Source organism: Pholis gunnellus (assembly GCF_910591455.1).
Source record: "Pholis gunnellus genome assembly, chromosome: 3".
In the NCBI taxonomy this organism is placed as follows: domain Eukaryota; kingdom Metazoa; phylum Chordata; class Actinopteri; order Perciformes; family Pholidae; genus Pholis; species Pholis gunnellus.
In genome coordinates, this window is record NC_136529.1 from 21654020 (window position 1) to 21681231 (window position 27212).

Genomic DNA, 27212 nt, shown 5'->3' on the forward strand with positions numbered 1-27212 from the left:
GGCAAACAAACATTTGCAGCACACATGTAGGAAGTAAAATACACACTAAAACAAGATTTAAGGACCGTTATGTTGCACACAAATATATATATATATACACACACACACACAACTATTAACAGACAGGCATCAGGGGAAAATGTGACATAACTTTTTTGTTCAGTACAGTTTGTCATACATTTTCCAGCATGCAATTCGTAGTGACGCAGGCCACGTGACCCGACGTCTGTCAACATGAGTGGGCACGGTCGGGCAGGGGAGCAACTGGATGTACGCAAGCCGTGACCTGCAATTATTCCTCTTTAAAGTATATTAAGACGAGCTATTTTTTTTCGAGCGTTAAAGTCAAAATAAAAACCGCTGCAACCGTAGTTTGTAGCGCCAGAGACTGAATGTGTTTGTTAGCCTTGCGTTAGCTTAATGCAGCTGAGTGTTTAGCTCGAAGCTAGCTAGGTGAGCAATGATAGCATCAGCCGATGGAGCTCCTTTTCTTCCCACACTGGAACTGCAAAATGTCCCTTCTGGTTGACCTGCATTGTGCATTACAGTTTACATAAGTGACAGCATTGGTTTTGTCTGTTTAAGTAGCTGCATGACACGTGTATGCGGCGTGTCTAACACTGTTAGCTATCATAGTCCAGGTCACTGCTGCACGGACCTTCTACATTAGCAACTGATTTGTTAATGTTGCAGTGTGTGGACGAGTAGGCTTAACAGTTACTGCAACTTCTAGTAACCTTTAGTGACTTTACTTTAATCACAACACCCGCTATGACTGAAGCAGGAGGATGAGTGTGCGCCTGGAAGGGAGAGGATGCCACCATATTTCACCGAAGACTGTCCAGCTTAACATATCGATTAGCTGACCAACAGTCGCCGGAGAGGACTGGGCGAAGCACACAAGGAGTCCGTGATAAAGCTACTGCTCTCGGCTTTAAATCAGCTAGTTCCCGTCCTCCACCTCTTCAGTCCCATGGCTGGAGTCAACATGCTGTCCCAGCTCGGAGAGGTGGCGCTGGCGGGTCCAGGACCAGTGTCCATCGCCAACACGTCGGTGTCCGCCACTCCGACGCCCGGTACCGAGAACCGGGGGTGCGAGAACGGCGCCTTGATGGACTCGTTTGGGATTTTCCTGCAAGGACTTCTGGCTGTGGTGGCTTTCAGCACGCTGATGTGTGAGTATGACAACCACATACCTGACACACACAGCTACTGACGTGACCGGGCAATTAGCATCGGTTAATCAAACTCGGTTATTGATATCAGCTGCGAGGCTCTTGCCCGAGTCTGTTACAGGAGAACAACAATGACACGATAGACAGAGATACAACAGGCTCAGTGCACGAGACTTCTTCTGTTGTTGAAGTTATTGGCTGTGGGTTTAATATAAGCTGCCTATACTCTCTACACATTTTTTTTAACTTCCCTGCTACATATGTGCGTCTCTCAGGTTAAATTGAGAGGTGTTTACACCACATTAGGAGTCTTGTTTTGCAGGTGGCAGTCAGAGTTAAAAAGTAATGAAGTCAAGGGAGCAATGTCAGTTTCTTACCTTGATGCAGTAACAATTCACTTGTGTAATACTGATTTGCAGACAACCAACTGTCCCATTGTAGATGTAGAATAACTTTTTACGAAGGAAGATACATTACCAGCTGCTTCACTGTAAAAAAACATCATTATCCTCTCTTTACTGGGAGTGTTATGGAAGAATTGGTAAGTCTGCATTTCAAGAACATACTGCATTGCACACACAGAAAAATCACACTCTGGCTTAAAACTAGGTTAAATCCGGACAGCACTGACAGCTGTGTGACCTCATGAGAGCACCTTCAGTGTGTGTCCCAGCAGCTTCACAGGTATGAGGAATGTTCAGCATTTTAGACTTTCAATATTTTTTTTCCTCTCTCTCTCTCTTCAGCTCTCTGAGCAGAAGGGAGGAGGCCTCTGCCTCCATTCACATCACACCCAGCTGAACACAGGGTGTGTTTAGTCTGAAGTCATACTTGAGCTCAAAGCAGAAACTGAGGTCACACAGTGTAGCTCGCCTGCATGAACACACAAAAAGCCTTGAGTAAACGGTTGGGGCAACGCCACAGTATATAGTGAGAGGGGAGATTGTTCTCTTTGTGAAGTAAGGGGCTTGTGTAGAAGGTAATGGTCCAGCTGAGGTATCGCAGCGACGTTCTAATGACGATGTGTCTGATGTTAGAAAATGTACTCTCATTATGCACCTTTGTGTGTAATAGGAGATAAAAGGAGATGGTAGTGTCATGAAAAACAAGCCGCTATTGTTACACTGTGAGCCTTCTCGCTTTAAAGCCTTGTTATTCCTTTACACACAGGGATTCATTAAAGTGAGGTCTTCTAAAAAGCCCATAATTTAGGCACCACATTCATACATATGCACTTAGTAAATTGTAGAGTTTGTTATCTTTGTTACACAAACAGGTCTGCACAAACAATCTTCGTAATTTTATTACTACTATGTTTCTTAACTTGGTCCGGTTGTGATGTAACACTGAAGTATTTAGAGTCTGATCCACTTCTCAACTTTGGCCATCTTTAAAAAAGAAACGTGTCTCTGTTTCCTGTAAACTTAGCAGTGAACTGAAAATACGGGGATCAGATTAATCATTTCACAGCTGCTGCACAGCGTAGTAGGTCATGTGCTGCGGGTTCTGATCTCGGTGCCGTTAGTTCTGCTTCCTCTGTGACCAACAACATATTACCATTTAGCCTGTTTTTGTGCAGTCTGTCTCACAAATAGATGCAATTCACTTTCACGTAGGTTCAATGGGAGAATGTTGATGTTGTGTGATGGTTAAACTGCACAGAGGGGAACGTCAGCCCTCATTTCCAAAGCATAAATATGTCAGGTGAAGGTAAGATTTTCAGTGGAACCAAACAAACAGCCTCCTATAAAACCAACAAAATGCTCATTGGACCCATAACCGCTCGCCTGAGGGTTGTAACTCGGTTAAATACCAACAAAAGATATCCTGTTTGATTGATTCTGTGTTCCACTGTGTTCATGAGTGATCTGTGTTAAAATCCCACCATCTCTTTCCTCCACAGTGAAACGCTTCAGGGAGCCAAAACATGAGCGGAGACCCTGGAGGATCTGGTAAGGCTGAGCCGACTTAACATCATGTCTCTGCTAAGGCATCAAATGAATCCTCTGGAGCATATGAACCGTCCTGTCTCTCTCTATCGGCAGGTTCCTGGACACATCAAAACAGGCCATTGGGATGCTGTTTATCCACTTTGCTAACGTCTACCTGTCAGACCTCACAGAGGAGGATCCTTGCTCTCTGTGAGTCGATCCTGTATTTGAATGTTCTAGACACCGTGAATCATCAGGTTGTTCGGTAGGAAAGCTCTGACTGCTGATTTAAAATGACATTCCCTCCTCTTGTCTCAGATACCTCATTAACTTCCTGTTGGACGCTTCTCTGGGCATGTTGCTGATCTACGCTGGGGTGAGAGCCGTCAGTGCGATTGTAGAGTGGCGGCAGTGGGACTCTCTGCGTTTCGGTGAATATGGTGAGGACCAGTGTGTGTGAGTTGTAAAGTGGCAGCTTGCTGCCCTCAGTAATGCAGTGCTGCTGCAATGTCCTTTCTTACATTGCCTCTTTTGTCCCTGAAACACTTTGTGGCTCACAGAAGCAGAAAACGTGTAAACAATCTGTGCTGCATAAACTGTACACATACCTAAGCAGATTTTTTTTTGACAGAAATCTGTCTCTCTTTTCCTGTGTGTGTGTGTGTGTGTGTGTGTGTGTGTGTGTGTGTGTGTGTGTGTTTGTGTGTGTGTGTGTGTGTTTGTGTGTGTGTGTGTGTGTGTGTGGTTGTGTGCGCGCGCGCAGGAGAGCCAGTGCAGTGCACAGCGTGGTTGGGCCAGTGTATCCTCTACATCCTCATCATGGTGTTTGAGAAAGTCCTTATCATGCTGGTCCTCCTCATCCCCCAGTGGAAGAAGGTCAGAAAAATAAAGGAGTTAAACCCATTTGAAAACAAGAGTCTCCAGAAGTGTTGCAGCACTCTCACTGTTATTATTAGCCTGATTTTGACCCCATCAGAGGGATTTGTCAAGGAAAAATACCCTTAATTTACACTATAATAAAGACTATACAGACACTATACAGCAGCAGCTCTCACTACCCATGTTGCTCCGTCGGCTCTCATCACTTGTGCTGTTTGCGCCATTTGAAAATACTTGGCGGGTTTTGCATTAACTTGCTGAAGATGAGTATTGAGATAGTTTTAGGTAAAACAAATAGTTTTTTAAATACTCTAAAGTATGCTCATTGATACAGAGTCTTACAAAGTGATCAGAAAAACAGGACAGCACCTACAGTCAACAAAGGGTGATAACTAAAACACTTGATGAATTTGGGAAAACAATTGGAATTGACACTTATGTTTAAGATTTCACACATTAAGCTGGTTTCATGTGTGCACACCTTTTCTTGAAGTCAAAGATAAGTGCTTTTACTTTGGGGATGATTGTTCAGCCTTTTCAGGGCATTCTCTCTGGAATCGCTGGTGTAAATGTGCCATCGCTCCTGCTATTTCAATGTGAATGTAGTAGGAGCATAAGTGGCCTGTTTGTCTTCGCACATGAATGGCGAGGTGATCAAGTGGTCCCGAACACGAAAGTCTCCAGATAACCCTCTTCAATCTTATCAACAGAGGTGTTTAATGCTTAACCCCTCCCCCCCCAAAACAATATGCAAAAGCAGATTACTGTATCGTTTGCATCCATATTTACATGCCGTCATTTTCCAGCTGCCTTTCTTAGCGCTAATGTGTTTCTTTGTTTTCCTCCACCTGTAGACCAGTGTGGAGCATTAGTGTGTATCGCTACACCTGTCCATGTAGTTATGTGTAGTTCTTGGATATTACACAGTGTGACATCCAGAGTTCTGAACGTAATATTACAATTGAGAAAGACATTATTGGGTTGAACCCATCGAATCCTAACCACTACGAGACCACCAGGGACCTCTGTTGAAGCTTCATAACATGTCCTACTAGTGGTCTGTAGAAACGGCACCAATAACTATAAATGTGATATCACAGTAGTTATTTTAAACTTGATATTAAGTCCTATTTAGCACCGTCTACCGTGCACATGCAGAAATGTTTGCATTTTGGTAGCCTGCAAGGCATTCAGCTTTTCTTTTGTAAAGGTCGAAGGACATCATTACAATTAAACAAGTTCATCTTTTATTGAGTTTATTGCATATACATATCGGGGTTTTTTTTCTCTAGTAATCAGAATATAACGACATATGATGATGATGTTCCAAGTTGTGGTGTGTGTTCCAGTAGACCCTCCTTCTACTTTATTATTGCTCCGACTGAGCTTTGAACTTTTAGTCTGAGGTCTGGAGTGCTGTCTGTGTTTCTGTGTATACAGTATGCTTATGTGTGTGTGTGTGTTGTATATGTTTGTGTTTTTGTCGCAGCTGACTCTCCTCAACCCCATAGAGAATCCTGACCTGGAATTGGCCATCGTCATGCTCATCGTTCCGTTCTTCATCAACGTAAGTCTGCTGTTACCGTGTGTTGTTTTTCTTTTGCACCCTGATTTTACAGCTCCGGTTACACCAATACTGCACCGTGTCTAGAGTTTGTTCGTTTTCCGCTGGCCACTCTATTGTGTGTAAATGTAAAAAACATTGTCTGAGTTTCAGTGTCTAATATAAGAAAAATCCGCTCTTTTAATACCATTCACAGTATTTTCTGTGTTTTCCTTTAGGCCCTCATGTTCTGGGTGGTAGATAATTTCCTAATGAAGAAGCACAGGACAAAAGCAAAGCAGGAGGAGAGAGAGGAGGACTCACGGGGGAACAGCAAGGTGCGCTACAGACGAGCTCTGTCCCATGACGACTCCGAGTCAGAGGTAAGTCTCACTAGTAATGCAGACTCATTGGTGACGAGAAAAGAACTTGCTTGGTACTAGTTCTGCACTCACTCAGTCTGAGGAGGAACGTGTTCTCGGTTGCCTAGATTATGGTTTCCCAGTTATTTCATAAGCTTGGAAAGCTTGCTCTCGACACACTACCAACTATGTCGAATTATCTAAATGCTAAGGAAAGATGCTTCATTGCTTCCTTTCATATCTCCTTTAGCTTAGGGAACACTGGTCCATCCTTTACGAAAGATAAAGGAGATAATGCCTTTTGAAGTGACGCACCATTCAGCCGGCCATGAAAACAAACTATGCGTTTTTTGCACTGATTTAGAAATTATTTTCATAAAGTTATATTCTAATGAGACTTATGTTGATAAATATGAGTCACAGTGACTCATAACCAACAGCCATTTTGTTTTGTATTCATATTTATTTATTTTGAACATGTAACAAATCATAATGACACATCGTATCATATTTAGTGGAGTCGGCTTCCCTGAGCACAGCAGTTGTCTCTTCCTGAATCCTTATGAATTCTCCGTCATATCTTTCCTCTACCTCGAGACTTTTCGACCGTAGGTTTCTTCAAAGGCCGCATGTATGAATGATGAACTACAACACTGTTTCTGATCACGCATTCCCGACACATAATATGATGTTCCCTGACCGGGAATCGAATCCAGGCCGCGGCAGTGAGAGCGATGAATTCTCACCACTAGACCCCCAGGGACGTCTGTGTGTGTTCTTATTAATAATAATAACTTTATATCAGGAATGTACTGTGTAATCTCTGGCCTTTGATGGAGTCAAACAGTGGTCGGAGTATCGCATACGGCCTCTAGTGGTGTTCCTGTGGAACTTTGTGATATCTGATACTGAGACATTTTCACAGCAACATAAATAGATATTAGAGATGAATTATGACCTGTTAACAAAATCTCTAAGCAGCTTATAATACATCATTAAAACCACTAATTACAAGATTTTTTTTAATTCCCCAAAATATAATCTTTTATTTCCTTATCATTTAAATAGTGTTTAAAAAAACACATTTAGACTTTTTGATGGTTTACAGACTTGAACGAGGATCTTTAAAAGTTATATTTGCTCCCTTTTTTTCTGTTGTGCTGATCCGATCTGTGTCTCTGAGCCGTTGCACCACAAGTTGTCAGTCAGAACTTCTATCACAGAGAAGTCCAGCACCTAACGGTAATAGCAACAACGGGTGAAGGTGGAAGGACACAATTATACCTCTTATACCGATGATTTCATACAAATAGATTTCAACCACTAATTCATCATAGTCACAAGCTCTGGCCACTCTTGCGGCTCTATATCTTAATATATCTATATCTAAACTGCAATTAAGCTCTTTCTTGTCTATTTGTGAGACCAGAAGGCTAGTAAAGAGCAGGCTGCTGATATAATGCATTAGCTGTGAAACCCTTGAAAGATTTGTTCCCAGACTGAGAATCGAACCCTGGGCCACAGCGGCGAGAGCGCTGAATCATAGGCACCTTATCACCAGGGAGCTGTGAGGGCCTTTGTTACACCATGACCACCAACTGAATCTGTCATATCTAATATTAATTTGAACAGATGAGTCCCTTTATGTGAGACTTAAGTAGGACACTCTGTTATGACCGGTTTAACAATACAGATATAAAAAGAACCCGTCACTTCCTTCTTGTTCGAGTTAACAGCAGCTCGTAATGAATTGTCTCCTCATTTGTTACGAGTGATGTTGATTTATAACTCAAACATGCGTCACTTCTCTTTTTAACTGCTGTTGAACGGGCTGTTACACATGGTGGTATTGTTCCTTCTGTGGTCGGATAATGAGGCCGAGATAAGAAGTACAGGTCAGACAGAAGTCAAGAGGAAGTAATCACGTGTGCAGGTTTGAGTTTTCTGATATTTGTGAAATTGTGCAAAGTGATTTAAACAAACACAGTGTTGTTTCTGTTATGAATACTAGTTGCATTTCTTCTCAGTGGGCCAGATGTTAGTACACTTTTTCAGATCGTGAAAGGAAATGTAAAGCTGCTTTACGGGGCTTTTTACCGTGTCAATGGTCAAAGCAGTGCACACAAAAGCCAGCTTCATGGTCTGTTTCACGAGCCGCTTGTGTTATGCAGCTAACCCTGGGGAGCATGCTTTCAGCAGAGCGCTGAGCGGTGGGGGATGGGCGAGCTGTGCTGAGACAGATGTTTTTCTATTCAGCAGCAGTGTGTGATCAGAGGCCGGGCTAGTGGCGCAATGGATAACGCGTCTGACTACGGATCAGAAGATTCTAGGTTCGACTCCTGGCTAGCTCGAATTTTTTGCTCGTATGTGCTTATTATCCTGAAATGTTTCATTAGCTAATGTCATGGGGGACAGAAAATTACTGTTATTTATAGATGACTAAATGTATGCCAAATGTCATGTTCTATTTTTATATTCAGGGCTTCTATTGAGGTTTTTTGAATGAAGCTTTGAAAGTCTGTTTATTGTGTGGCGAGCCTCTCCTGTGTGTGTCTGCGATGGCAGGTTTTTAATGTGGTTTTGAGAGGCTGAACGCCAACAAATATGGGTTGAAGCAGGATATTGTGTAAGATTAAAACCTGTTTTGAATTTTTACAATGATTACATTTGTCTGAGACAGCAGCACACACGGCAGCACTCACTGTGTATATATACAGAACAAGCTTATAGGTTATGCATATAACAGGTCATGTAGAGAAAAGATGAACAGAGACACGTCACTTTTCATGTCAACCCACACGAAGCAGTATGTATGGAAGCCTCTGCCACACGGGTGTGAAGGTGTGTGTGTGAATGGGTGAATACAAAGTGCTTTGAGTGATCGCTAAAATATATATATATATATATATATGTGCATCCATTTACCACTCCCATAGGTTTGGTTCTCCTAAAGAAGAAAAACATTAAACAATCACAATAATACTCATCCAATGCCCGCTCACATTGTATCACTGCTATGAATTTCTGGAGACCCTCGACTTAATGGAGGGGCAAAACTAAATAGCTGCTTTTATTAATCACAGCAAAGTCCTGTAGTTTGACGTCGCATCCTCAGTGCAAGTGGAGAAAATCAGGCGATGTGTCTTACAGAAGCTCCTCTGCGCCGCTTCTCCTTCCCCCATTATAATCCAGTATCTGAGGATTAAGGATGTACCTGTGATTCGTGTTACAACATTCAGACATTTAAAGCTGAATATTTTTGCCAACCACAATTTTGCAAAGATTAGGCCTATTAGGTCTATTTTTGTGAAATGCAGTCTGCCTTTCTAGTGGTACCATGAACCTGTCTGCTACTATTTGTCCGCTTCTCTCTCATGTTTTGCAGATCCTTTTCTCAGCAGACGATGAGATGGACGAGTCCGATGAAGACGATGTTCGACGGCTCACCGGCCTGAAGACGGTGAAGAAGAAGAAGCTTCGCATGGGGATCCCTGTTTGACCCGTGTGCCTCGCTGAACTGCTACGTTCACATTTCCTCCGGTAGCTGTCGTCGTCCTCCCACACAAACGTTCCCCGCACCTCCACAGATCCAGAGTCAGCGTTGGGAGTTGACCCAATCTTTTCAGACATAGGATGCCCTTTGACAGAAGAAGTCCTTTTATTGTTGACTCCTGGAGAGCGTCTGCATAAACTAGAGTCTAACGTGGGAATTTATTTAACACGCTGGGAGATGTTTTTTTTGGTTAACCAGGTTATATCGGATCACTGTCGCAACTTGACGTGGCACTCCTTGGTTGAGTGTTTTAAAAGAATGGGAAAGAGAATCCCACCATGAACAAACGGACATTGTTAAATCCTTCATGTATGCATAATAGGAAAAACCTTAACACTGGTCTACTACTGTTTGGACTCTTGGTGGCAGTGTGTACCGGGGCGATGGTCCAGGATCAGTGACGAATCTGAATGGCCACAACAGAACCAAACGGCATGCAAACAAAACTGTTGAATGGGGTTGTTACATGTGATAGTCTAACGTGTCCTCTAAAGTGATTGTATTCCTGATGTAGATTCCATTTAAACTTTGTCCTTTGTTTTGCCATATAGCTGTACCACCATGGCCTGTGATGCCTGTATGAGTGTGTGAGTGTGTGAGTGTGTGAGTGTGTGAGTGTGTGAGTGTGTGTGTGTGTGTGTGTGTGTGTGTGTGTGTGTGTGTGTGAGAGAGTGTGAGAGAGAGAGGGTGTTTACAGACACACCTCTAATTTAGATGGGCATCACGTCAGAGTGCTTGAATCACTGTATTGATGCAACTCCGAACACTTTCCAGTTACACACCTAACTGCTACATATCTTGTGTGTACTGTTGCTCGTGTCAAAGGGAGCACATTAACGCCTGCAGCAACCTTCCATTTGTATCTCCTGTCCTTTCAACTGTTAAACCCGCAGGACTACAAGTACCACAATGCAACATCCGTCTAATATCAGCTCAGCATGTGTCGTCTCGTCTGTAGACTCAAGACTGCAGTCTCCGTTTGTTGGTGACCGTTTTACTGATGTGCTCTGATCGTGTGTTCTTTGTCTCTGAATGTCTTTTGTCTCAATTTTAAGTTGTCGTTTTTTTTTTTTTTTTTAATAGTGTGTTTTTTTTGGGGGGCCAAAAAGGTGACTATGCTTCTTCCAAAAGTGTTCTTTATTCCTTAACTCGAACCGGGAGAGTAGATATGCACAAGTTCCAATTCATCACAGCTTTTCACCTTTCCTTTTGTGTTTGTGTGATTTTATTTTTGTTACAATAATGTGCCTGAGTGAAATTACCAGCAGGTGTTTTTTTTTTTGTTTTTTTTCTTGGTTTGATATATATTTTTGGGACTGTTTTATCCAGAGCTCCAGATGTTCAGGCATGAAGCAGCATTCAGCTGGCTCTGATGTTAAGAATGTGACATGCAAAGACCTCGAAACTGTTACGTGACTGTGGACCAGACAGTCGGGAGAAAGTGTGTGTGCGTGTGCGTGTGCGTGTGCGTGTGCGTGTGCGTGTGCGTGTGCGTGTGCGTGTGTGTGTGTGTGTGTGTGTGTGTGTGAGAGAGAGAGAGCCTATGCCAGTGTATATATACAGTATAACTGCATGTACTGGCGTGTGCTGGATGCATGTGTTCACGTGTGCGTGGTGGGCGTGACTGCTGGTCCTCTTTAAAGTAAACACAGAGTGACATACACTGTGACTGTGGCAAGTTCAGTGATGGTGATGATTTCATTTTGATGTTTTTGGCACGTTGGCAGGGAATAAATGACATTTTAAAGGAGCATCTTGCAGCAGTTCTGGTCACTCTCTGCTCAGCCAGGACAAAGAGGGCTTTAAGTATTTGGCAAAGTGAAACTACTAGATGATGGTTATAATGGCAAGTGACGGAGGTAAGTTATCATTCTAAATGCTTTTTCCAATAAAGAATGACGTACACTGTCATGAAAGCTGGTTAATTTCTCCTACAGCTTGTATGAGAGTTAGAGATTATTTCTCGTGTCAGTACATAAAAAACGTAGCGCCATCCAATTAATGCAGGATATCTGCGAGTGGGCACAAATAATTGTATGCATTGCTGTTCTTTACCACTTGAGGCAGCGCTTTGACACACACACACACACACACCACAGATTTGGTTAGAAGTGCAGTCGCCACTGGAGCCATCCGACCTTCAGTCATGAATGATTCTATGTCCAAAAATACATCCAGCTGGTAACTTCTTACAAACAGCGAAGAGAAGACACACATTTAGCATCAGGCGTCATTGTCTTCCAGAAGCTCTTAAAAATAAATGGCATCAACGTCATCATATCCCAGTAACACTAGCGTCACGATTTTGAAGTACAGGTTGTAGCTACTATGGCCACAAACGTGTATTACATTGTGAGACATGCAGTGATGGGAACTTTGAGGAGATTAATCAGGAATAATCACATGCGCGTGAGATTGTGTGTTGAGTTTTGAAATCTGTGGAGGCAGTACTCTCCGACTGAAAGACTATCCTGGGACTGTGATGCTACTTGAATGTATCTTTCAGATTCTCTCTGCGTCGCCCAGTTTGTCGTTTTTAAAATAGTGAGTCAGTTTGTCCGTCATCGCACAGTTAACAGTAACGCCTCAATGTCTCAGTATTGCTTTAACTGTCTGCTTTACTTTAATCTAATAAGGGAAAAAACTCGACTTGGCTCAAAATACATCTGTCACACACATTATGAAGTAGATGTTTTAAGAAGAGAATGATGTAATATTATGAATTGAGCGAAACAACGTGTTCACAACAACTGAACCCTTAATGTTTATATTTATCATCTGCTATGGTATGATAATGTGATAATTTAGTAAATACATTTCAAAATAATATCTAGGTTACTTGGTCTTCCCTACTTGTCTTTATACATATTTATATACATATCTTTAAAAGCTACTCTGGGGCCACAGCTGAGCTGAGGACTGTAACTCATATTAGAAAAGCATTGATGAACCTCATGCAACTCAAACCAGACACTTTTCTCAGCTCTCCTGGTTTTTGTTGAATCATGTGGAAATGCTTTTTACAAGACCCCCAAAAAAGACTTGAATCAAGTTGTAGCAATGGACAGGCAGAGTCCCATCTTTGGAGCTGCAGGGAGGTTGTGGATACAAGTCCCACAACAACATTTAAAAAACGAGGGTATCTCTGCCAGGGGGGTGGGGGGGGCAAACAGCCACTTATGTTGTGTCCTGAATTATCAGCTGTTGGCCTGTAAGCTTGTCGTTAAAAGGTGGGAGACCCATTGCAGCTGTACCATCCCTCACGTCACACCTAATAATACACTCTGACAACAGACAGAGTGGGGAACAGGGGTAGGGGGCCTGACTGACTCACTGGTCTGGAGCAGGACTATATATAAGGTCGGGCTTGCTGGGAGACAAAGACACGCACTAGGAAAACAACCAGCGAATCTATCTAGAGGTGTCTGTGGAATCAATACGACAACTTCAATCACCATGTCACAGGTACGTTAGGTTTAATATGGTGTTTTCATATTTACAGAAACTGAACACAGTGCTTTGAGGCAGACCCCCTTTCACCCTTAACAGTCATAACCTTCCCATCTTTGTTATTCACTCCAGCCAGCCGAGATGAAGAAGAAGAAGCGTCCCCCGATGAAGGTGGAGGACCTGAAAGGAGCCCGCAGTAAACTGGGACTGAAGGGCGAGGTCAAGAGTAAGACCTATGAGGTCATGGTGGAGTGTGGTGAGTAAGGCCTTTCGTTAATGCCGTTCCCTCTGACTCTGGAAAACAAGACATGTGGTGTAACACCATGTCAGATGTAAATAAAAAGCTAAATAAATAAATAGAAGTTGAAATTAATACATATATAAATACTTAGATGCACCATTAAATTAATAAATAAACGTTGGAAATGATTAGAAATACAGAAATAAATAAATGTAGATTTATAGCAATGTAGAAATGGATTAAAGATATCTATGTTCCAAATGATTAACAACATTTATTTATTCATGCTATTCTGTATTTAACCCTCCTGTTATGTTCGTTTTTTAGGTACAGCCATGATGTTCGCGGGTCAATATGACCCGGTGCAGGTTTAATCATCCAAAAGTTGTCAGAAACCAAAAAATCCTAATAAATATAGTTTGTACCTCATCACCAACACCCTTACTAACAATTCAATCAGTTTTTAGTGGAATGGAGTTATTCCCCCCTCCATAGATCATAGTTCAATGAGGGTAACTCACTCGTTTTAATGAAAAATACATGTTAAAACAATTTTTTAGGTACATTGGAAAAACCTAGATGTAAATTGCATTAGTCTACCATAACATGTATTTTCTTCTAAATTTTTTTTACATTTTGAAACTTTCTTTTTTTCATGGGGTGATGTAGATAAATGAAGAGACACCTCTGCTGTTCAGGGTCATATTGACCCGCTCACTCAAAATCAAGCCAAATGAGTCATAAGGATTTGTATTGAAAGTAAACTGTATTTATGTTTATTTATAGTGTTAAGAAACACACATTTACAAAAATGAACAAGATATCAACACAATGAACGAGGTGTGTGTGTGTGTGTGTGTGTGTGTGTGTGTGTGTGTGTGTGTGTGTGTGTGTGTGAAATGGGGTGAAACATGTTGGGAGGAGTAAGAGATACTTTGTCTCACATTTTCAAAGAAAGAAATGGTCTAAACTTGACCCCTTTGATCCCTTATAGCCTCCACTTCACTGCCGGGTCAAATTGACCCCGAACATCATCTCTGTTATATAAACATGCAGGGGGGGGTTGCAAATACATGATTGGGTAGGACTCCCAAGCAACCCTTTCGTATGTTTCTCCCCTCTCCTGCTAAGTGTGGGTGGAGTTTTCCCGCGAGAAAAAAAAAGGTTTCCCTTTCCTTTCTCGCACAGGTGCTGTGTGTGTGTGTGTGTGTGTGTGTGTGTGTGTGTGTGTGTGTGTGAAATCGGGTGAAACATGTTGGGAGGAGTAAGAGATACTTTGTCTCACATTTTCAAAGAAAGAAATGGTCTAAACTTGACCCCTCTGATCCCTTATAGCCTCCACTTCACTGCCGGGTCAAATTGACCCCGAACATCATCTCTGTTATATAAACCTGCAGGGGGGGGTTGCAAATACATGATATTTTTTATTTATTTTTTTCACGTAGATTACCCTAATTAAGGCAAGCAGAAGAAGTTTCATACAGAAAAAAAAATTGTAAATATTTTTTCTAGATTTTCAAACTTTGAAACGGGTCAATTTGACCCGCAACATAACAGGAGGGTTAATAAAGCATTTCTGTATGAATTTCAGCATTTGTTTAGTTTCCCGTTGGTGCATTGGCTCATGCGTGTTAGCTTGACTTTATGTAAGTTCGTCACAAAAGCGTTCCCTGACCGGGAATCGAACCCGGGCCGCGGCGGTGAGAGCGCCGAATCCTAACCACTAGACCACCAGGGAAGTCTACATGTTATATTGCAGCAGAAATTTAAAAAACATCAAGAAGAGGATACGCTTATCGGCTTTCTTCGAGTGAAGACATTATCGTCAGTAAAAGACCGTTGGAGTCTGGGCGTTTAGCACATGTAGCTTCAGTTTCCTATAAACTAGCTGATGTTACCGAGACTATACCCACAGCAGTGCACTTGCATTTTACATCTGGCACCCTGCAACAGGAGGCGGGATGTGGAGATGTGTTACACAATCACTTGTGGAATTAATTACTTTTGCTCAAGTGAAATACCTCGACAGACTGTTCGCCTAATGCTCCACTTACATTTATTTGACAGCAAAAATTACGTTAATTTTGAGTTACTTCACATCCTCATATTTTACAAGTAGGACCATCTTAGAGACACACCGATATGTGACGATGTCTAAATACTGTGCAGCTCTTTCTTTACTCTGCCAGGTGGGATTTATTGTTGCTGACTGCTGTGTTAATGCTATAATGCCGGTTATGGAATTTGTCAAATTGTTAAAACAAATTAAGCTGGAAACACAGCGGGCATTTTTGCAGCGTTTTCTCCACATAATCCAGTAGCTGACTAATGAAAAATGTTTCCTGTGCTAGGCTTTTATATTTTATTATTTCTTGATTAACTTATTGCCAAAGTAATCTGCAGCTGCCTTTAACAATGTGCTCTTGCTGACAGATGCTAACACCATTCATGCACACCACTGCTGCACTTGCATAGAATATTTCTCTTTTTCTGCCCTTTAAACTTTACCCAGCCATACAAATACTGTGTATGTGTGTGTGGGTGTGTGGGTGTGTGTGTGTGTGTGTGTGTGTGTGTGTGAGGGGTCAGAATCAAGATAAAAAGCCAACATTACCTGTACTTTGTCCAACATAAGAGACAGTTCAGAAAATGTTTAAATGTTGCTTGGTTTGAATGATTGAAAGAGATCATGTGATCAGGAACTGAGAGGCATGCAGTGTTTACTGTAAAGGCATGAAAATCCCAATTTTTTTCAACTGGGAATGAGCCAGTTGGCGAGAGAGCTGCATCCTAAAACAGAAGATGATGAAACAGAAACATCTTCTTTTTGTCCCGTTTTTGTCTTAATGATTGTCACTATTGTTCTATTTTCTGACGAGACTGTCTGTGTCTCCCTCTGCGTTCAGAGCGTATGGGCAAAGTGGCTCCGTCTGTGTTCAGCGGCGTGAGGACGGGCACAGAGACGGCTCTGGGGACGCCTGCTGCCGCCAAAGCTCCTGGAGCCAGTGTGTTCGGCAAGTAGACACAGGATACAAGAAAACACTTGAAGAAGCACGCTCCAGTCTTGGTGATGCTGTTTGTGATGGATTGCAAACATTTTCTTAATGAAGAGATGATGATTTAAGAGAGATACATTGTATAGTTTTATGCCAACATATTGTGCTGCAGACGGATGTAGTGGGTTGGATTGTAATGTGGCTGATGAACTGTAAATGAGATGTGAGATTTATTATCAGTGTTGACAAAGATTGTCTGATTATTTGTTCTTTTTTTTTACTGACCTTTCCTAAATAAATGATTTCCCCTGTATTGAAATTTAAAGTTGTGCTTTTTTGTATTGGTACTAAACTACAAACATATGTTAATTTCTATGGAAATGGTAAAACCCCATCAAGTAAACTTGTCAACTTGAAGATCTCAATGTCGATGCATGACCGTGCTGAAATTATTATTACAAACACAATAAGGCCTAAAAGCACAGAGCGTTTGCATTCATATACACGTACAAGCAAATGGGTTGAGTGAAACGGAAGATTTATCTCAGTCTCAGTGTAGGTATTAATGTTATTCGTTATGTTCGGACAAAGTCAGCACCTCTACCCAAGTGGCCAAACTATTTGTTATTGCTGGTTTTAATTGGATTGTTATTACTGTTTAAACCACTTAAATCGTGGTATAAACTTAAATGATGGGCCTTAAGGAAACACAAAGGCCTTTAATGTTTCAGTTTATATTATGCTTACATGGTGCATTGTACCATTTTAAGTTTAGCTTAATCAAGTTACCACAAATACTGATCACTAACCAATACATGCACAGGGCGAGGCACACAGCTCATTTTTGCACCCCTGGCCCCCTGGTGGGTTAATCCAGCCCTGGCTGAGATGATTGAAGTGTTTAAACCAATACTCAAAGCAACCTGGTTAACAACAAAGCCCCAAATCACCTGCTGTTGTGAGATGAGCTCTGAATCTATCACTAACCCTGAATTATCAAGTTTAAGAAATACGGCACAAAATGAGCGGGTCAGTTTTGCCCAGTGCCAATCTGGTAACCTTTGACAACGTGAGCCAAACGCAGTGCCACCTGAGGACGATGACTCGCCAAAATGGAGAGCAAAGTACAGCTCGCCCACTTAAAAAAGGTTGTTGTTCAAAAGGTTCAAAGTCGTCAAAAATATGTCTGCTCAAGTGAAATCAGTGTGGTCGCCATGGCACAGATTTCCTTGAAAGGTTTATTCGTCCCAGTATTACATCACAATGGTCTGATTCATCTGCATGCACTCTACCTGTGGGCCAAATCTACCACTAATCAGTTTACATTTTTTTGGGGAGGTGGATAATTTAACTTCAGAAAACACACAAGAGTCTGTCTGATTTACTTACAGTCCTCTACTGTTTGCTCCCCGGCAATTGGGAAATAACATAAACACCCACATCAAGTGAAGCAGGGAAAGTTGAGTGAGAGAGTCCAGCACATGTATCTATCTGCTGATTATTCAACAACGTTCATAAACAGCAAAAGACATTGTGATACGTGTATAAACCTATATTTCGTAACTGACAGAGTTATTGAAACAAATAGAAATATACATATACAATATACAAAATAACATATATTGTAAATACAGATACAGCAACACAGATGTCTTGCTGCAATATGAACCGACTGCTGTGATGTATTGTACTGTGTTTGTATTTGCCTAAACTAAATAATATAACTAATATATACTGATGCTAACGCTCTCGGTGCTTGCATGTTGCCAAATGTCTTGTTAGGTTTAAGTTTAGTGTCAATCCAACTAACGTTCACACACTTTTCAGCCCAGGCACAGATATTTTCACCAATGTTTGCACTTCAGGGCCTCCTGCACTTTAAGCTCAGGTCTGTTGGTCAATACTCCAGGCCTATGCACACACAAACACACTTTTTGTCCCTCCTCCTTCTCCTGGACAGAGAGCTTTTTTCTCAGCACTGAAGTCAGACTCTGTTCAGTAGAAGTTTGGTCATGTCTGGACTGCAGGGTGTTGGACTGCTGCTGCTGTGGGGCAGCGCCTGCCTCTGGCTGCCTGGCCTGGCCCGGGGGGCTCTGGTCATCTCCGGGGGCCATGAAGCTCTGCAGGTAACTTCACACACTGACCTTTTCTGATCCTAATTTGGAAACCACATTGTTTTATACGAAAGTATTAATTTTCTCTGGTGGTTCCTGATTTCACCAAATGATCGCTGCACAAACTAGTTTTGAACTGCTTGGTTTTACTATCACATTATGCCTTCTAACTTCTCCTCTTTGTACGTATACGACACAGAATGTAACGCTGTTTTTTGTGATAAATTGCTTCATGTAATGCGTATCTTGGCATCTGCTGTATTTGTATTTCAGGAGACAAGAGGAGCTGCCAAATCACTGCAGGTACTTGTGAGAAACAATTTAAAGACAGACAGTCCTTTTACATTAAACTATAAATGTTGTTCCAAAGTGTGAAATATGTGAAAAATGAACGAGGCTATGTTGATCATTTATGTTATTAGGTAGAATGATGTGGCCGATAAAATTGCCAGATTTGATTTTCCAACTCCAAGAAGAATCTCCCTTTTCTTTTTTCTTTGTTACAGAAAAGAAGTACAGATGAGGCCACGGTAAGAAAATAACCCGTTAGTATTGTTTGTATGTATTGATGATGATGGTGATTAGAAATATTCAGTCCAATGCAACTTTATTTATCATGTAAGGGTAATGGTATGCAAATAAAAAAAAGCAGCAAATTAACAGAGCAGAACAGAAAAAGATAAGGGAGGAATTATAAACTCTATTAAACAATATATCGGTCCTTTTCTGGCAGATTGATAAACAGGTCATAATACTGTCAATATAACGATTGAGAATAACTAAATTCACTGAAAAGGAGTTTAGTTTTCAAATTCCCACACTATCCCTGGATACAGCACCCAGGTTGACTCACCGAATCGCTCTCACACAACACTCCCAAAGTGGAATCAGTGACATAAAGTCAAACTTGTGTTATGGTTTTCTTTGGCAGCAGTCAGGATAGCATGCCGTTTACTGGACCCAGGTGCAGTTCAGTTTCAAACCACAGCAGATCTTACAGTGCTTCATTGTATAAAACTGCTGTATGTGAAATGCTTGTGGTAGAAGGCTTTCACTAGTGTTTCAATCGCTCCCTGTCCTTCTGTCTCAGGTGGAGGTGTACAGCGTGAAAGTGGACTGCACGGTGACGTCTCGTTTCGCCCACACCGTGATGACCTCCAGGGCTCTGAACAAGGCAAACTCCTCCCAGGAAATCTTCTTCGAAGTGGACCTGCCCAAGACGGCCTTCATCGTCAACTTCAGCATGTCAGTCAGAATATAGTACTTGTGACTATTAGACTAGATCCTGTCTTTCTTTACCTTTTGACAAGTGTCTTTGTTCCTCACAGGGAAATTGATGGTGAGCTGTATGTTGGGGAGGTGAAGGAGAAAGAGAAAGCCAAGAAACAGTATGAGAAGGCTGTTTCCTCTGGACAGACCGCTGGGCTGGTCAAGTGAGTCATAACACAGTATGAAATACGCATTCAAAAAAGCATATTCATATTAAAGCATTTCACTGACTTAGGGCAGATCATGTTAACATGAGAGGCTGTCATTGGTGTCTGTGTTTCATCACAGGGCCTCTGGGAGGACGATGGAGAAGTTTTCAGTGTCGGTCAACATCGCAGCCAAAAGTAACGTGACTTTCATTCTGACCTACGAGGAGCTCCTTCAGAGGAAACTGGGCCAGTATGAGATTCTGACTCGTGTTAAACCCAAACAACCGGTGCAGGAGTTTCAGGTGAATCCATGTTCATGTTCAAATCTCTCTTGGTCATTTCAGATATTCTGAATTAATGGTTTACCTTACAAATGATCTCTGCCTCGCTCTCTGTGTGTGTGTGTGTGTGTGTGTGTGTGTGTGGAGACAGATTGTGGCAAACATCTATGAGCCCCAGGGCATTTCTTATGTGGATGCCACTGCAACCTTCCTCTCCAATGAGCTGCTCCCCCTGGTGGAGAAAACAGTCTCAGACAACAAGGTACACGATACAACAGGCTTTAATAAGGAAGTTGACTCTGATCCGTCTCGCAGATCCTCACTTATTTTTCTCCACATTCAATAAAATGATTGATCCGATAAACAAGAGAAAGCTAAACTAGTCGTATCGTTATCCCTTTGTCAGGCACACATCTCTTTCTCGCCAACTATGGAGCAGCAGAGGAAGTGTCCAGGTTGTGATGGAACGCTCATCGACGGAGATTTTGTCATCAAGTATGACGTGAAGCGAGCAAATAGGCTCGGGGACGTTCAGGTCAGCTGTCAATAAATACTCAGTAACTGCTGATGAATGCACATTTGAATCAGGCTTCACATGTAAAACTATGCAGAGTCACTGTAATGTTGTTTTTCTGGAGGCTGAGTTGTATAATAAAATTGACAAATTGACAAATGTGAAATGAATCAACAACATTTTAGAGGGGGAAATTCTTGCAGTTTTTGCCTTTTCATTCTTTCGTGTACATTACTGCTCTTCATTGATTCTCATCCCTTCAGATTGTGAACGGATACTTTGTGCACTTCTTTGCTCCCCCTGACCTGCCCAGAGTCCCAAAGAATGTGGCGTTTGTGATTGACAGGAGCGGATCAATGAATGGAATAAAGATGGAACAGGTGAGAGACCGGTCCGACAGTTAATGTGTCACTGATTTATTGAGGCCCGCATGCACACATTTTGACCTCTGACCTTCCTTGCAGACACGACAGGCATTGCTGACCATCCTCCTAGAACTCCACGAAGAGGACCACTTTGCCCTCATCAAGTTTGATGACAGCATTGAATGTTGGAAGGAATCACTTACCAAAGCAACAAAGGAAATGGTGGCTGAAGGCATGGATTACGCCAGAGGGATACACGACCATGGAGGTTAATAGAAAAACAAGTCTTACAGCTTTAATGCTAAATGTCATCTGAACTCCTTAAATGATAGAAATACACTCTCATACTAAACATTTTATGATTTGTTGTGTGTTTTCCTTCAAGGAACCGATATCAATAGTGCAGTGTTGAGAGCCGTGGCCATGCTGGTCAAAGACAGGCAGGAGGAGAAGCTTCCAGAGAGGAGCGTCGATATGATTATTTTACTGACTGATGGAATGCCAAATTCTGGTGAGCATGCATGCAGAGTGTGTACATACTGTAGGACCCACTGTATATTTGTGTGAGTGCACATTTGATATATGTACTTTCTATTTAGCATTCAATTTCCGCATGTAGTATCTGTGCGTTTGAAGGAAAGACTTCCCTCCCCTCCATCCAGAGAAATGTTCATTCTGAGGACCTGAGGAAGATCCTTTTAAGATTGAAAAGTTGATTTAAAAAAAGAATTAAGACAAACCTTTAGTGTGCTGAATCCCCTACAGATGTGTGAATGCAGCAATTTGATACACAATATAAATCAAAGTTTGAAAAACCGTAAGTTGAGTAAGTTGAGTAACTTAAGTCTTGTTTAAACTGCATGCTGTCATTATATGCTCAGACATAACATTTGTGTGCCTGCTTGTGTACATGTAGGGGAGTCCAACCTGAATAAGATTCAGGAGAATGTGCACACTGCTATCGGAGGAAACATGTCTCTGTTCTGTCTTGGATTTGGAAACGATGTGGATTACTCCTTCCTGGATGTGATGAGCAAACAAAACAAGGGAGTGGCCCGCAGAATCTTTGAGGGTTCAGATGCAGTCGTTCAACTTCAGGTGGAGCCTCAAGGATATGAATATATTTTTAAAGCAATTCTTTAAGATTTTAGTGAAATGTAAATACTACCAGCTAATGTATAGAGATAGAGTGCTGCAGGAATGTGTCCTAAAACCCTACAGCAATTCCTTTTCCCTCACCTTCTCTATTTTTTAATGGGTTTTTGGTTAGAAGCCTCAAATAAGGTCTGTGGTCAACACAAGCTGAGGATATTTTAATGTTTTGTTCTGCGAAATAAAATACAAGTAATAAAAAAGGCAGTTGCAGGTGGCTAAATGGGACTACTAAACACTATCAGACCGACTAGTCCTCCTTCACAGCCAAGTTATGTATTCTCGAAATCATACGGCCGTGGTGTAGTTTGTTTAAAGGCTAACGTTAGCTTTTTACTTCTGCTGATTGTATTTACCCTTCAAAAATCATACAAACTGGGTTCATTTGTGAAAGTTATCTTGCTGAACAAAGCGTGTAAGTATCATGAACTTGGTTTTGCCACTGAGCTTATTTTCTGCAAAAATCCAAAATGCAATCCAAAAATCACATTGACTTTTTGTCAAGGGAACCAATGTGATGCTTACTTCATTGCTTGGCCAACATGTCATCCTTGCAGCAGTCTATAATGTCACATTCTTCTACAATTGTGTAAAAAACAATTTTAGATACAATTATAATAATAACTAGTTATATAAAAATGTTTTACAAATACATGTAATTCAATGTATGTATGCATTTTGTTCCAGGGTTTCTTTCAGGAGGTGGCCAGTCCTCTACTTTCAGAGGTGGATCTGCGTTATCCTGAAAACACAGTGGACTCCCTGACTACCAACCACTACACCCAGTTGTATAACGGCTCAGAGATAGTGGTGGCCGGTCGGCTGATTGACAATAACCTGGACAACTTCATGGTGGAAGTGTTCGGCCAAGGGGTGAGGAGAAGGAAATGGCAGAAATTTAGAGACAATGCTGTGTTTATTACTCTGTTTATTTAGAAATCCTTTTTTTTTTCTCCCCTATAGTTTGAGCAGGACTTCACGGTGAAGAGCCAGGCCAGTGCTTTGGACTGGGACGTGATGTACCCAAATGAGGAGTACATCTTTGGGGATTTCACAGAGCGTCTATGGGCGTACCTCACTATCCAGCAACTACTGGAGAAGAGGTCTGTAATTCAGTAATTTCACTTAAGCTGATACCTGGATTCACCTGACATCTTTGTTTCCCATTGGTCGCGTGACCACCTTGTTAATGATACTTTTCGGGCATCGTCTGAGGGCCCATGATTAATCTTGTATTGTTGATTCATAAATTCCGTTGTGGTTTTTCTGAATGTCAGTGTCATATGTGGCAACTTCGGTACATTTTCCTTCTTGCAGCAAGAGTGGAGCCCCAGACGAGAAAGCCAACGCCACAGCCAAGGCCCTGGACATGTCTCTGCGTTACAGCTTCGTCACCCCCCTGACCTCCATGGTGGTCACCAAGCCTGATACTGAGGACGGACCAGACAGCCCTCTCATCGCTGATAAACTGACTGAGGGTGAGGGAGGAAAGAGAGGGTTTCAAAAGTGATAACTCTGCAGGCTTTCCTGATCATGGCTGCCGTCACGCTTTTTCTCTGAAAAGCAATACTGTAATACATTCATAAGCAGTACTGACTGTTTTATTCATGTTTTCAACATATTATTTATATGTATTGAACTTGTCCATCTGTTGTTGTTTTTTGACAGAGCAAAGACAAGCGGCAGAGAGAGTGTGTAAGACAGGTTTTCTTTTAACCATATAGCATATAGCAATTCACCGTACTTGCTTTCAATTTTAAATTTAATTCTTCCTTTTTCTAGCACATCGATATCAACCTCCCATGTATGCACCCCCCCGGCATGGTTACATGGCAACACCCACATATTTAGGTAAGTACACTTTAAGCAATGGCAGCTGCATGGCTCTGCTTGGGGATGGCGATGTCTGTCAGTCCATCGCCACAAACATCAGATTAATTGCCAAGAAATGTATTGCTGACGTTCATGGTCCTCAGAGCATGAGTTCTGATGACTTTGGTGATCCCTGACTTTTTAATTAGCGCCATCACTGGGTCAAAATCTTTACCTAGTGAAATATCTCATACTTGATAGATCCAATACCATAGTTTATAACCAAACACCTGTGAAACGAATGACATTCCAATCAAATTCAACTGTATTTTCTGATTAGCGCATGCTAACACGCTAAACTAAAATGGTGAACATGATAAACATTACACCTGGTAAACATCCGCGTATTAGTATGTTGATGTTTGCTAACATGCTGGGTTTTTTTTTAGCAAGAAGCATCACTGTGTGCAGCCTCACAGAGCAGCTAACATGACTGTAGACTGTTGACATGCTGTCACTAGCAGAACGAAGTAACCTCCATTGTGTTTGTTCTACTGATGTCACCCGCAGTGGATGGAGATCCTCATTTCATGATAGAGCTCCCTAACCGAGAGGACGCACTGTGTTTCAATATCAACGATAAACCAGGAACCATTTTCAACCTGGTCAGAGACCCAACGCAAGGTCAGCCTTGAGTCCTGATTATCATCATGACTTTTTTACCCCTTGACTTTTCACGACACATGTGGACTCCTTGTAGACTGAGATTTTGGACACTTGTCATATACGTGTTGGTAAATCATACCAAGCAGTTAAACGGTGAGTGACTGAATCCCACGTTGTTTCCTCAGGTATTTTGGTCAATGGCCAAATCATCGGAGACAAGAAGATTGCTCCTGATGGTAAAGTTAACACCTACTTTTGCAGTTTTGGCATCGTCCACCAGACTCTGGGGGTGAGGCTGGAGGTGAGCACTCAGGACATCTCAGTGCTCCAGGACGGCAAACGGGTCAAATTGCTGTGGTCTGAAACAGCTTCTGTCAAAGGACCCAAGTAAGGAAGTCAAAGAGAGCTATCTCTCTACATGTGAAAACTAAATTCCAGTTCAGGATGAATAGTTGTCATCTCCTTCCCCTTATTTCTCCTCCAGCATGGATCTTTTCTTGACCAAGGATCGCAGCCTAACTGTAACTCTAAAGGATTCGGTCAAGTTTGTCATCCTGCTACACAAAGTGTGGGCGAAGCACCCGTACCACCGGGACTACTTGGGTTTCTACACCCTGGACAGCCACCTCCTGTCCCCCTCTGTTCACGGCCTGCTCGGTACAACATGACACACACAGATTGCATGTTTTAAAATTGAATAGCAGGTCAAAACAAGTGATATGGATTGCTTTTCTGAATTCCATGGATGGATTGCCGTTATATCTGTCACTTTGTTTGGGGATTGGCCCGATGTTGACTTACTTGGAGGCTAAGCGGGGTACTTCATTTCATAGTTCGCTTTGTAAATAGTAAATTTGGCAAGTCATAATAGTGAAAATTTGACAATTGCACATTGTGGTCCCAGCCCAGGCAGAAGTCCACCTCATCGTGCACCCACTTAGGAAAAATATGAAATAAGAAAAGTGAAAGAATCTGCAATCTAAATCTGCAGCTCCCCTCTGCTTTACAGAAATAAGAACATTGTTTTTATTTGTGGCTTCAAATTAAACTGGACAGTTTCCCTATGTGAGACCTTAAAATTGTACAAAACAGGACTAGATTTACTTTACTTTACAAATACTCACAGGAGGAATTTCCCGTTGGGATTTGTCAGATTTTATGATTTTTTAAAGGATTTTCTAAACAAGATATGGTTTAAAGAAGTTACTAAACCGAAGACATAATCAAACGATTGTCTACATTATTCATGTTTCATATAGTATAAACAGAGGGATACATAATATAATAAAGCTCAAATTATTGTTTACTGTAGTTGGCATTTACTGGTGGAGAATTGCAGGGCCTGAATGATTTGATTTTAAAATGATATTTACTTTAAATGGTGGTTCGTCCTACAGGTCAGTTCTACCACGGGGTTGAATATGAGGTGTCAGACCTGCGTCCAGGTGAAGTCCCAGAGAAACCGGACGCCACCATGTATGTGAAAGGACAGGAGCTCAACGTGACCAGGTATACTATACCTACATACACGGATACGTGTGCCCCATCTCAGCCTGGAAGAGTTTGCATGCAATGTGTGTCCTAAATGAATAACTGGTCTGTGCGACGTTTCTGTCTCGGTCCACAGAGGCTGGCAGAGAGACTTCAGGAGGGATGTGAAGAACGGAGAAAACGTTCCCTGCTGGTTCGTTCACAGCAATGGAACAGGCCTCATCGACGGAGAAGCAACGGACTACGTTGTGTCAGGCCTTTTTAAAACAGTTTAAAAACAGGTTAAGCATCCATGTCTACCACAGAAGTAATTAACTTGAATTCATACAATAAATATTCAAATCTGCCTGTACTTACAACCATGAATGCTCTGACATCTTCAGGCTTTATTCACAGTATTGTATAGACAATTTCACGGTTTATCAGTATAGTTGCTAGAATTATAAAAAATGCTAAGCAACACTGTTCCAAAACAGAGTGAGCAGAATCACTTGTACTAAAATAAATGTGACAGTTCTTTGCGATGGATTCAGGCTGGACTTCATTTCATCTGTGTTTCATTGTTCCAAACATTGTCCAGCACAACAGATAAGATTGTTAAAGTTTGTCCTTTTTTAGAATTTCCAATAAAAACCCTTATGATGGCGCTGGCACATCTGGCTTTACTGAATTGGTACAGTTAAGGAGTTTGCTAATGTCAGAAGCTAAGATATAAAGTGGGATCCAAACTGTTTCCAAGCAGTGCAACTCTGATGAGTGTGAGGTCTACTGTAGGACTCCTAAACCCCGTGATGCCAAATATATTTCAATCAGGAGAGACTTCATTGGAATTTAACAATGATTTATTATACATGCATAACATATGAACAGTGCAAAGTCTTTGGCGATTGGACTACATCCTGAAGTAATATACAGTAGCAGAGGGTAGGGATGCTGAGGTGATATAAGGTGATGAGGGGAGTTGCTGCAATCTGATGATGAATGAGGAGCATGACTGTGATGCTGACTGGAGGTGACTTGGGGTGGAGGAGGGTCTCATCTGATATGAGTTGAAATGACAACTGACAGCAGCAGAGAGGAGAACAATGTTTAAAGTTTTACAGCTACGATGTGATTGGCTTTAAGCAAACTGTGCAGAATTTGGTTGGTTAACTTAAAGTGAACGCCCACAATGAGCTGATAGAGTAATCACAGGGAGCGAGAGGGAGAGACTGAATGAAAAGAAGAGTAAGAGTAAAGGTAGCTTAATGTCACCTTAGTGGTGACAAA

The 27212-nt window shown here is 41.8% G+C and overlaps 3 protein-coding genes across 3 annotated transcripts; all 3 read left to right on the forward strand.

Annotated features, from left to right (window-relative positions):
• Positions 1 to 374: 374 nt before the first annotated feature.
• Positions 375 to 11186, forward strand: stimate (STIM activating enhance). Its single transcript, XM_079157057.1, has 8 exons — positions 375 to 1175; positions 3079 to 3127; positions 3221 to 3316; positions 3425 to 3546; positions 3870 to 3982; positions 5475 to 5552; positions 5768 to 5911; positions 9276 to 11186. The coding sequence occupies exons 1-8, from the start codon at positions 974 to 976 to the stop codon at positions 9387 to 9389; spliced, it is 918 nt and encodes a 305-aa protein (XP_079013183.1). The 5' UTR covers positions 375 to 973; the 3' UTR covers positions 9390 to 11186.
• Positions 11187 to 12774: 1588 nt separating this feature from the next.
• Positions 12775 to 16449, forward strand: mustn1b (musculoskeletal, embryonic nuclear protein 1b). The gene is made up of 3 exons (XM_079157058.1): positions 12775 to 12908; positions 13026 to 13149; positions 16041 to 16449. The coding sequence occupies exons 1-3, from the start codon at positions 12900 to 12902 to the stop codon at positions 16154 to 16156; spliced, it is 249 nt and encodes an 82-aa protein (XP_079013184.1). The 5' UTR covers positions 12775 to 12899; the 3' UTR covers positions 16157 to 16449.
• Positions 16450 to 18142: 1693 nt separating this feature from the next.
• Positions 18143 to 26343, forward strand: LOC306694329 (inter-alpha-trypsin inhibitor heavy chain H3-like; the record flags this gene model as incomplete). Its single annotated transcript, XM_079157119.1, has 22 exons — positions 18143 to 18256; positions 18518 to 18547; positions 18751 to 18774; positions 19335 to 19489; positions 19573 to 19677; positions 19802 to 19964; positions 20095 to 20205; positions 20350 to 20478; positions 20721 to 20837; positions 20922 to 21090; positions 21208 to 21333; positions 21739 to 21920; positions 22662 to 22847; positions 22938 to 23077; positions 23292 to 23452; positions 23643 to 23669; positions 23757 to 23825; positions 24357 to 24470; positions 24638 to 24839; positions 24937 to 25109; positions 25850 to 25961; positions 26080 to 26343. The coding sequence occupies 22 exons, from the start codon at positions 18143 to 18145 to the stop codon at positions 26216 to 26218; spliced, it is 2748 nt and encodes a 915-aa protein (XP_079013245.1). The 3' UTR covers positions 26219 to 26343.
• Between the last annotated feature and the right edge of the window lie 869 nt (positions 26344 to 27212).